At 36.0% G+C, this 12,271-nt stretch overlaps 1 protein-coding gene and 1 pseudogene across 1 annotated transcript; both read left to right on the top strand.

Annotated features, from left to right (window-relative positions):
* The first annotated feature begins 1,322 nt into the window (after window positions 1-1,322).
* LOC109191278 lies at window positions 1,323-1,983 on the top strand. The gene is made up of 2 exons (XM_019341867.1): window positions 1,323-1,557; window positions 1,641-1,983. The coding sequence occupies exons 1-2, from the start codon at window positions 1,362-1,364 to the stop codon at window positions 1,874-1,876; spliced, it is 432 nt and encodes a 143-aa protein (XP_019197412.1). The 5' UTR covers window positions 1,323-1,361; the 3' UTR covers window positions 1,877-1,983.
* A 1,724-nt stretch (window positions 1,984-3,707) lies between these two features.
* LOC109191232 lies at window positions 3,708-11,156 on the top strand (annotated as a pseudogene).
* Window positions 11,157-12,271: the final 1,115 nt, after the last annotated feature.

Here is a 12,271-nt window from a genome sequence, read left to right as displayed (position 1 = left end):
TTTAAAAACTTCAATGAAATCTAAACTAATAAAAACATATTTGAAGATATCTTTCAATTAATTTAACAATAAGAAAATTAAAATATTATATATGTTTAAAAAAAGATCACAATATTATTTATTAAATTAATTATAATATGATTATATTTTTAATTAAATTAATTATAAATGTCTGCGAATTACACTGGTTTGATTTTATTTTCACTACAAAATGTATTAATATTGTTGATCATGGATCTTACAAAATGCAATGAAATCCCCCAATTCACTCTCTTCTCTAATCTTACAGCAAATTTTGAAGTATTATAATGATAATATATTAGAATGGATGAATTGCTCTCATGCTCCAAATGTCATGCAACAACACCTGCCGCTACTGGAAATTATGAAATTTCCGACCACCTGAAAGGGATCTTAAATCAAGTCGAAAGCAAAAAGTGGTCGGAAATAGCTATAAAGGTTTTTCTGGACACCAAAAGTGGTCGGAACAAGGCTTTTGACTTGATTTAAGATCATTTTCAGGTAGTCGAAAATTCCATAATTTTCAGCCGTAATTAAGGAGGGGACAAACTTAGCATAAAGCTGTAAGACTTACTCCATCCGTAAAAGTTTTTGCACATAACACACAGGAGCAGATAATTGACACATAATATAACCCTTCAAAATATTATTATTCTTCTCGTAATTATTTTTCTTATTTGTACATGCATGGTATGAAACCAGTCATGCTAAGTATGCAAACACACCATTATGTAAGGACATTACTCAACACTACATTAGTATGATATATATGCAACACATGATAACATACTATAAATTATTACTCTACTATCAACATATAACACGTATAAAGCAACTATTAGTATGAAACATATTGTTCACTAATATTCATGAGTTTATCCAAAATGAACATTGTATCCACTTTGAAGATTCTATTATTATATTTGAATTTAATTAATTATAATTATTTAAATTCAAATATAATAAAATTTAAATAAATAAATAAATGTATTGAATTGAGGAAGCTGTGGAGCTGCATGCGCTGAAGATGAGAGGAAGCTAAGGTGATCTGATGTGGGAGCTGAGATTATTGAATTGAGTGGAAGAGGATGAAGCTAAGCAGTAAAGCAATGAATTAATTTAAGGAAGACCAGGCCAGATCCACATTTAATTAATTAATTTGTGATAAATTCCTATCCGATGAAAAGTAAATTAAAGCATCCATATCCTAAAACAACGCAACACCACAACTAACTAACCCTTAGCTTTAACTATAAATACTACCATTATTGCCCACCTATAATCATCAATCTTAAGGGATTGAAACACTACATCAATAATAAAACATCAAACAATAAACAATGTCGGCTGCCCAGAAGTTGGTTAATGTTGCAGTGTGTCTGGCGTGCATATTTGTCCTCACCGTCGACGCTTCGCTTTCTTCGGTTTACAGTTCATGCTTAACTCCATGCCATCCCGCTTGCAAAGACACAGGAAAATCCGTCTTTGAATGCTGGAGAGAATGTGAAAACGGATGTGTCGACAAGGCGTATAATGGTATATATAGTTATAGTTATATTTATGTATTAAATTAGTTTTTTTTTTCCATTAATAATTTTGAGGTTATTTTGTAATTGCAGAGAGCAAGCTTAAGGACGAGGGCAAGCCGTCCAAGCAAGTCATAGACGAGGAGAAGGAACTTTGGGCCTTTAAGAAAAAACATCTTGAGGAATTGATGGACACGCATTGTAAGGATAAGAAGAACAAGCAATGTAAGGATGACGACAAGCAATGTACGGCCGATGACTACTTCTGTAAGGACATGTATGAGCTCCTTAAGGAGGAGAACAGGCCGGATGAGGAAAAAACAACTTAATTAAGGACGGGTTAAAAATCTAGAAGAGTAATAAAGCGATCTATTATATTTAATGTGAAACATCATATGAATTCCTATATTTGAAGTCAAGATCATATTTTGAGATAGTGGCGGTTTTTCTTGTCACCCCTATCATGTAAAGACTAGAGGTGTAAATGAGGCGAGCAGTTTGCGAGTCGCTTGTGAGAGGCTCGGTCAAAGCTTGGCTCGAGCTCGGTCAAAATCGAGCTCGAGCGGCTCATTTAGTAATTGAGCTCGAGCCGAGCCTAGATATTCTAGGCTAGTGGCTCGTCAAGCCGCTCGTGAGCCATATTATATATAATATATATAATACATAATATAATATAATAATAATATATAAAAATAACAATTAGAAATTAAAATTTTAAAATCAAAATCCCTAAAAGATTTTTATTATTTATGTATGGATAAAACAAAGTAGTTTGAATTTTAAATCAAAATTATTAAATAGGTCAAATTCAATGTTAAAATCGAGCTCGAACTCGAACTCAAAGTTCAAACTCGAACAACCGAGTTGCTCAAGCTGAGCTCGAGCAGCCCAAAAATTATCGAGCTCGAGCTCGAGCTCGAACTTGACCGAGCCTCCATTAACGAACTTGAGCTCAAGCCTACCCAGGTTCGAGCTCGGCTCGGCTCATTTACACCCCTAGTAAAAATTATATGTCACTTTTGTAATAGTTGAAAGTAAATAAATATTTTATATTTTTTCATATTAAAAATTATATTTTATCGTTTTTGTAGAGCACTAATAATTTATTATTTATTTAATTATAATATAATCCTATGTTTAAATTAATAATTAATTATAAATGTCTGCAAATTATATTACACTAGTTTAATTTTATTTTCACTTCAAAATGTACTATTATTGTTGATCATGGATCTTACAAAATGCAATGAAATCCCCCTTCAGTTTCTTCTCTAGTCTTGTTCCATGCACTTCAACTAAATGATCGAAAGCGTATTTGACACAACTGGGGTTGACTGTTCTAGCTACTTTCACTCTTTGGTGGGGTCTGTTTGTGTCCTGTCTCAACCGGGGGAGGGATCGGCTCGACAGTGACCATTTTCGTGTAGGGAGCAGGGCTCGAGTGGGTAACCTCCTCGGGTTGGACGCCCAAGATGATGGGAAGGTCGTTACTCTCGATGGATTTCGCTGCATGTTCCATTAGCCAGTGGTAAAGGCACATTTTTCGAAGGCCCAAATGAGGTCCTGCTGGTTTGATTCTTCTCGTACTTTTGGCCTCCTTCTTCGTTCCTGACCACTTCTCGGGTTGACTTGAGCCAGCGTTTGAGGTCATTGATCTCGATCACATGGTCTGCTTTAGGGGTTCGGTCTCCTCCGCGGCCTTGGCTCGACGGTAGAGGGCGATGAGAATGCGAGTTAGCTGCATAAAGGATCAATTAATTTTACAAAGCAAATGATTAAGAAATATAGAATAGTGAGGCGCATATGTGCACCAGATCTTGGGCACCCCATTCGCCCATTGTGCATATCGTCGCCCGGGCGGATCAGGTCGCTAAGCTTCCCAGGAGGGTAGCTGGTTGCTCACTGCTCAGCAGAGCATCCACCCCGGGAGTCCAGGCCAGGGGGCTGTAGCACTAAGTCCGTTTTAAGGGAGCCACCTTCTCGACGTTAGAGTCAGTGGCTTTTTCCTTACCCATTTTGCTCTGAACCTGGACGACGAGCAAATTGTAACACCCCGTGTTATGATCTTCAAACCCGGATTAATTATGTAATTAATCCCGTCAAGAACAATTAAAAAGGAATTAATTTAGTTAGAATTCCCTTATTTAATTAATTTGGACCATGGCGGACCGTTGACCCTTGTCTATATTAAAGACCTTAAGCCTGTTAGGAATAAAGAAAGTTGACATTTTACTATTCAGATTCTAATTAGGAATTCTAGACCTATATATCTGTTAGGAATAAAGAAAGTAGGTCTTTACTATTCAGATTCTAATTAGGATCCCTAACTCTATAAATAGGGGATTAGAAAGCAATTAGAACCCTTCCCACCCATAGCACACGAAAATCCCCCGAGAGACCTAGCCAAGGAATTCCCTGTCACCAAGCCTAGGGAAGATCAATTGGAGGAGAATCTTGGGGAAGGACCTTAGGAGTTAAGGAAGATTTAATTAAGGCTAAGAGGTAGACCATGTCTTACAAAACCTATTTTCCTTGCTATTGTTCATAGATTTGCTCCGTTGAATGATTGAATGTATGATTTTGTATTTGTGCTTTGTTAGAGCGTGTCTTTAGGAATTTGTGGTATGGATCATTGTTATTCTTGATATTCTTGGTGACCCTGTGTAGTCTTGTTATGTTCTTGTATTTAATTATGTTTAGAGCTTGTCTGATAGGCATATTTTATCCTCATATTTTAGGTACATCTTTATAATAATTTTGCATTAATTATTTAATATTATTTAACAAATAGTTCTTTTTGAAGTTTAACAGTTAATGAGCTAAATATAGTCCTAAATATATATAATATATAAATACATACTAATATATATATATATATATATATATATATATATATATATATAATATAGAATACATTAATTATATATTACGTAGGGTACTAGCTAGTATATATATTATATATTATATTGTTAAATATTGCTTTGGTCCAACGGATGCATGCAAAACGAATTGAAGGTTTCAATTCGTTCGACTAAGGCAGCGGACAAAACGGAAGAATCCTTCAAACAAGTCAAAATGCTTCGCAAATTTCGACAGTGAGAGGCTCAAAATTAGGAAAATTGGGTGGTTGAGGTTCATTTAGCCTATTTTAAGAATACTATAAATAGTAGAAGTTTCTTATTGTAAAATGTTCATTCTTTAGTTCATTCTTCCCTCCTCTATAGTATTCCTTGAAGTTGTTATCAATGTCCATTTGTGGCTAATTTCTAGTTGGTTTAGTGAATTGAAGCCCCGGAGTTCATAACGCTGTAAGGTTATTTATTTAACTTTATTATATATATATGTTTTTATGCATTTTGAGTATTAAATATTCTTCTAAATTATTTGAATAGTTGTATCATTTAATTGCTAGGGAGGCCTACTAGTTATTTATTTGATATAATTATTTGCTATATTAGATAATGTTGTGCTACAAATTATTCTAATATTCAGTAGCAACTGAGGTTAATTATTGACGGCTTAGTGATAATTGGTCTCGGGTAGAATATTTTCCTAAATTAAATGCAACCGCTTGTGCTTGTGTTATTTAGTTTGTCGGTTTTCCTAGTTCCTATTGCTGCTATTAAATTAAATCTATAGCGCTTGTCTTAGATTATTTAGTAGTTAGGGGTAATTAAACCGCTTGTGCTTTATTTACCTACAACTAAGGGAAAACAGAAATGAAATAATTTCACGACAAATATTTAATTGCATATTAATTACTTTATTAATCAATGATCAGTGTTGAATTCCGGTGGTGGATCTTTACTAACCAAGGTTTCTTATTATAAGTGTTTTCGATATATTATTTTCACTGTTTATTCGTTCGATTAAATTTCTCGTTTATTTAATTTCTCTTTTATTTAATATTTATTCTCGATATATTCCAAACCCCCCATTATTTCCTTGAGCACAAAAGTTATACTAGTTACTCCTCGTGGGATCGATCCTTACTCCCGCTACTACGTTTGTAAGGTTTTAATTTGGGAACCTACGACAGCTCATCAAATTTTGGCGCCGTTGCCGGGGAGATTTTCTAGCTTATTTTGTGTTTATTTAATTACTTATTTCTTTATTTTTTTATTTACTTTTCATTTGCCCAAAAAAAAAAAAGAATTTTAAAAAAAAAATCTTCTCTTTCGTTACTTTTGCATAAATGCTGCAATATATTTTCTTTTCTTTTTTTATGCCTATAACTCGATCTGCTAATAAAAAAATCTTGCCGTACTATCCGGAAATTGAAAGAACTATACGCAAGTGGAGGAAACAAGCTTTGAGCAAATTGGAGTTTAGTGATCTGGCTACCGATTCTACCAATTCTGATTTAGAAGGGGAACTCATGGCTCAAAATCGGACTTTAAAAGAGCTTGGAGCTTCAAATCTAGATCAACAACCATTATGCATCACCTTCCCTGCTCTGGATGTCAATGTGCAATTCGAACTAAAGTCTGGATTAATTCATCTTTTGCCTTCTTTTCGTGGACTTACAGGTGAAGATCCTCACAAGCATTTAAAGGAATTCCATGTGGTGTGTTCGAGTATGAAACCCACTGGGGTTACTGAGGAACAAATCAAGTTGAGAGCCTTTCCCTTTTCGTTGAAAGATTCAGCGAAGGATTGGTTATACTATCTACCTTCTGGGAGCATCACCACATGGAATAACTTGAAGACAATGTTCCTTGAAAAATATTTCCCAGCTTCAAGGGCGGCCAACATTAGAAAGGAAATTTGTGGTATAAGGCAAAACAATGGAGAGTCATTGTATGAATATTGGGAGCGTTTCAAGAAACTATGTGCAAGCTGCCCACACCATCAAATCAGTGATCAATTACTCATTCAATACTTTTATGAAGGACTTTTTCCGACTGATAGGAGCATGATTGATGCCGCGAGCGGTGGTGCTTTAGTTGACAAGACACCAGACGCTGCAAGAACTCTAATTGCAAACATGGCTGCAAATTCTCAACAGTTTGGCAATAGAATTGTCCAACCGTCTAAGCAAGTGAATGAGGTAAATATCTCTGCTCTTGAACAACAAATTACTGGTTTAACTACTCTTGTTCGTCAATTAGCAGTAGTCAATATGCAAACTGTAAAAGCATGTGGAATTTGCTCGGTAGTTGGGCACCAAACTGATGCCTGCCCAACTCTTCAAGAAGAACCTACTGAACAAGTTAACATGGCTGGAGGTTTTCCTGGGCAACCTCAAGGTAAGTATGATCCATTTTCTAACAAATATAATCCTGGATGGAGGGATCATCCAAACCTTAGTTATGGGAACTCACAAGGAAACCAGTTTGTTCAGAATCGCCCCAATTTTCAGCAGTATAGACAACCATTTCCTTCCAAACAACAACCAGTCCAAAGCTCTAGCGCAGGTATGAATTTAGAAGAAATTGTTAAAACCCTTGCTACTAACACTTTACAGTTTCAGCAGGAAACACAACAATTTCAACAAGAAACAAGAGCTAGTATTCAAGAAACGAAGGCTAGTATTCAGAACTTGGAAAGGCAGATGGGTCAACTAGCGACTACGGTAAGTCGGTTGGAATCACAGAGTTCTGGCAAACTACCCTCGCAAACGGTGGTTAATCCAAGAGAAAATGCAAGTGCAATTGTGTTGAGAAGTGGTAAGGAAATTGAAGGGCCTGCGGTTGCTACCCCATCAGTGAACCAAGAAAAAGAGGGAACTAACAACAATGAAAAATCTCAAGGTAAGTCTCCCAACCCTACTGATTATGAACCAGTTCCCCCATTCCCCCAAGCTTTGTCAGAATCTATAAAAGGAACGAAAGATGAAGAATTATATGAAACTTTCAAAAATTGTGAAGTGAATATTCCATTACTTGATGCAATAAAACAAGTTCCTAGATATGCTAAATTCTTAAAGGAGTTGTTACAACAAAAAGGACACAAAAGTCAAAAAAAGGTGAGAAAGTGCTAATGGGTAAGAATGTTTCTGCTGTGATTCAAAGCAAGCTTCCTGAAAAATGCAAGGATCCAGGTATGTTTACTATTCCTTGTATGATAGGCGATACTAAACTTGAGAAAGCCATGCTAGACTTAGGAGCATCTATTAATGTTATGCCATATTCTGTGTATGCCTCTTTAAAACTTGGACCTTTGAATGAAACTAGTGTAGTTATCCAGTTGGCTGATAGGTCTAATGCATACCCCAAGGGTGTAATTGAAGATGTATTGTTGCAAGTTAATAATTTAATCTTCCCTACTGATTTCTATGTGCTAGATATGGAAAATAATGATCATTCTGCACCTATTCTGTTAGGAAGACCATTTTTAAAAACTGCAAAAACAAAAATTGATATTCATAGTGGTACACTTACTATGGAATTTGATGGTAATGTTGTTACATTCAATATTTATGATGCTATGAAATACCCTGGGGGTGATAACTCTGCTTATTCTGTTGATATTATTGATTCATTGGTTGAAGAAGTTTTTGAATTTCATGGTGAAGATAAGTTAGAAGTTGTTATTTGTGAACACCTTGAAAAAGGAAATAATGAGTTTTCTCTGAGTGCCAATTTACATGAAGTTATTGCATCATTGAATCATTGTCCCAAATTGCACCAACAAAATAATGTTTCTTATATGGCTTTACCTGTCTCTATCAAAAAATTGTTACCATCTGTCGTGCAGGCACCTATCCCTGAGTTGAAGCCTCTTCCCAACCATCTTAAATATGCTTTCTTAGGAGAAAATAAAACATTGCCAGTCATAATTTCAACTAAACTCTCTGCAATAGAAGAGGAAAAACTTGTCCAAGTGCTAAAAGAACACAAAACTGCCATTGGGTGGACAATTGCAGATATCAAAGGGATAAGTCCATCCACTTGCATGCACCGAATTCTTCTAGAGGAAGGAGCAAAACCATCTCGTCAACCACAAAGAAGGCTAAACCCGCCCATGATGGAAGTAGTCAAGGAAGTGGTCCTCAAACTCCTTGGAGCTGGGATAATCTATCCTATTTCAGATAGCAAATGGGTTAGCCCAACTCAAGTGGTTCCTAAGAAAACAGGGATTACAGTTGTCAGAAATCAAAATAATGAATTTGTCCCCACTCGTATTCAAAATGGGTGGCGAGTTTGTATAGACTATAGGAAGTTGAATGCTGTTACAAGAAAAGATCACTTCCCTTTACCGTTTATTGACCAAATGCTAGAAAGGTTGGCCGGTCGCTCTTATTTTTGTTTTCTTGATGGTTATTCAGGTTATTTCCAGATTCCAATCGCTCCGGAAGACCAGGAAAAGACGACTTTTACATGTCCCTTCGACACTTTTGCATATCGACGCATGCCGTTTGGCCTCTGTAATGCCCCGGGTACCTTTCAGAGGTGTATGGTTAGCATATTTTCTGATTATGTTGGGCATATGATTGAAGTTTTCATGGATGATTTTACAGTTTATGGCGACTATTTTGACTCCTGCTTACATAACCTTTCACTTATTTTGAAAAGATGCATAGAGAGTAATCTTGTGTTAAATTCTAAAAAATGTCATTTTATGGTTAATCAAGGTAATGTTTTGGGGCATGTTATTTCATCTAGTGGGATTGAGGTTGATAAAGCCAAAGTTGATATTATAGAGTCTCTGCCTTATCCTACTACTGTGCGGGAAGTCCGCTCTTTTCTTGGACATGCAGGTTTTTACCGAAGGTTTATCAAAGACTTCTCGAAAATAGCACTACCTTTATGCAAATTGTTGTAGAAAGAGACATCCTTTGAGTTTGACAAAAAGTGTAAGGGAGCATTTGACGAATTGAAGGAGTTGTTGACGTCTGCGCCGATCATTCAGCCACCTAACTGGAACTACCCATTTGAGATTATGTGTGATGCAAGTGATCACGCAGTAGGGGCTGTGTTGGGCCAAAAGATCGGGAAATCATCCCATGTTATTTATTATGCTTCTAGGACTTTAAATGATGCTCAGAAAAACTATTCTACTACAGAAAAAGAACTTTTAGCCATTGTTTTTGCTTTAGAAAAATTTAGGTCTTATTTGCTGGGCACAAAAGTTATAGTTTATTCTGACCATGCAGCTCTTCGCTACTTGATGCAAAAGAAGGAAGCCAAACCACGATTAATAAGATAGATACTCCTCTTAAGTGAGTTTGATGTGGAGATCAAAGATAAGAAGGGGTCAGAAAATCTTGTGGCCGATCATTTGAGTCGGTTGGTACACATTGAACCTGAACCTCCACTGCGAGAAGCATTCCCTGATGAGCACCTATTGGCTGCAACTGTGGTTTTACCTTGGTATGCTAACATAGTCAACTTTTTGGTTGCTAACAAGTTTCCTTTTGATTCCTCTAAGGCACAAAAAGATAAAATCAGGAGTAATGCCAAGTACTATGTATGGGATGAACCGTACCTCTGGAAACATTGTGCTGACCAAGTGGTAAGGCGGTGTGTACCTGATGATGAAATTGCTTCAATCCTTACCTTTTGTCATTCTTATGCTTGTGGAGGCCACTTTGGTGCTAAGAGAACAGCAAGGAAGGTATTGGAGTCTGGATTTTATTGGCCAACTTTGTTTAAAGATTCATACTCATTTTGCAAGTGTTGTGATGCTTGCCAAAAGTCAGGTAATTTATCCCGGAGAAATGAAATGCCACAAACTCCGGTCCTATTTTGTGAGGTCTTTGATGTTTGGGGCATTGATTTTATGGGCCTATTTCCTGTATCTTTTGGTTTTGTTTATATTTTACTTGCTGTTGATTATGTTTCAAAGTGGGTGGAAGCTAAAGCCACCAGGACTGATGATTCTAAAGTTGTTGCAGATTTTATCAAATCTAACATCTTTTCCAGGTTTGGCATTCCAAGGGCTATAATAAGTGATCAGGGTACTCACTTTTGTAATCGCACCATCGAAGCTTTGCTTAAAAAGTATCATGTCACCCATAAGGTGTCAACTGCCTACCACCCGCAGACTAACGGGCAAGCAGAGGTATCCAACCGAGAAGTAAAGTCAATCCTTGAGAAAACAGTCAACCCAAACAGGAAGGATTGGAGTTTGCGATTAGATGATGCATTATGGGCGTACAGAACCGCATACAAAACACCTATTGGTATGTCCCCTTATCGCGTTGTGTTTGGGAAAGCTTGTCACCTCCCCGCCGAGTTGGAACACAAAGCTTATTGTGCTGTCAAGAGCTTTAATATGAACATTGATGAAAGTGGCCTACACCGGAAGTTGCAACTTTCTGAGTTGGAGGAGATTCGCAATGAGGCCTACGAGAATTCAAGAATCTATAAAGAAAAGACAAAAGCATTTCATGACAAGATGCTTTTGAGAAAGGAATTTTCAATTGGACAAAAAGTCCTACTCTTCCAGTCACGTCTTCGGCTATTCCCAGGTAAGTTACGTTCTCGATGGGTTGGTCCATTTATTATAACTAACATTTTTCCTCATGGTGCGATAGAGATTCAAAGTTTACAGACTTCTAAGATATTCAAGGTGAATGGTCATCGGCTTAAACCCTACCATGAAGGGGCTCAAGTTGATTATATTGCCGATATACTTCTTGAAGATCCCAGCTACTTTGAATAATATGCACAACTAGAAGGGGAGTTTGTTCTATTCTCTTTTTCTTAATCGTTATTTTTCATTTAATAATCCTTTTCTGCATGTTTTTATTCAACATTGGGGACAATGTTGGTAATAAGTGTGGGGGGAGGAGATTTAGTTTAGTTTTATTATTTCTCTGCTTAATTTAGTTTTATTGTTTGTTTGATTAATTTAGTTTTATTGTTTGTTTGCTTATGTCAAAAAGAATTTTTTTTTTATTTTCTTATTTCATAATTTTCAAAAAATATTTTACTATTATTTTATGCAAAATATGTATTATTTTGAAAAATAATATTTTTTTTTTCTTTCTTGGAATGCATAACATGATTGAATAAATAGTTTGGCAAGTTGTGATTAGTTTGTTAGCATCTCTTGTTTGATATGTAGTGGCTATAGTAAGTAAGCAATAAACCTGTGAGTGTTTTGAGCCACTGACTGACACTTCGGTCTTATTTTCTTTCTTTTGTGTGATTTCTTCTATAATTTTGTTTCTCTAGAACTTGCCTTGATTCTCTTTTAAAGCTAATTAGACCATGCATGATTCAAGTGTGATTAAGGCCATTATTTGATTCTGAGCCTCACTAGCCAAATAACCGGTTTGTCCCATGATTTATTTTCCTTCGTTAACCCACTTTGAGCTTTATGGCCATTCCTTTCTTTATTTTGAACCACATTACAAGCCTTTTATATCTAAAATAAAGCCTTCACCCAGCTGAATAACTAGTGGAGCAAATTTTGGATTATTTTTGTAATCTACGTGAGGTTGGGAAGGATAAGTGTGGGGGAGATCACTTACTCTTATTAATATGATTGAGAGTGAGGTGAGTTGTATCTTCGTTGCCAATATGTCGTTGGTCTTCTATGAAAAAAAAAAAGAGGAAGCAGTTCACGATTCAAAAAAAAAAAAAAAGCATGAAAAATTGAAAAAAAAATGAAAAAGAATCAGCAATTGATTTTGAGTTGAAGTTACTTCTAAATAAATGAAGTAAGGGGAAATTCTGGTAATACTGAGGAAGCATTCTGTACCTCAATGGGATGTGTTTTTGATTGGAAATTGAGGGTGTTGGATTATTTGTATTTATTTGCTCCTCTAGTTT

Source organism: Ipomoea nil, unplaced genomic scaffold (genome assembly GCF_001879475.1).
Source record: "Ipomoea nil cultivar Tokyo-kokei standard unplaced genomic scaffold, Asagao_1.1 scaffold1619, whole genome shotgun sequence".
NCBI lineage: Eukaryota > Viridiplantae > Streptophyta > Magnoliopsida > Solanales > Convolvulaceae > Ipomoea > Ipomoea nil.
The sequence above is the reverse complement of the archived record's forward strand: the minus strand, read 5'-3'. Positions and strand labels throughout refer to the sequence as shown.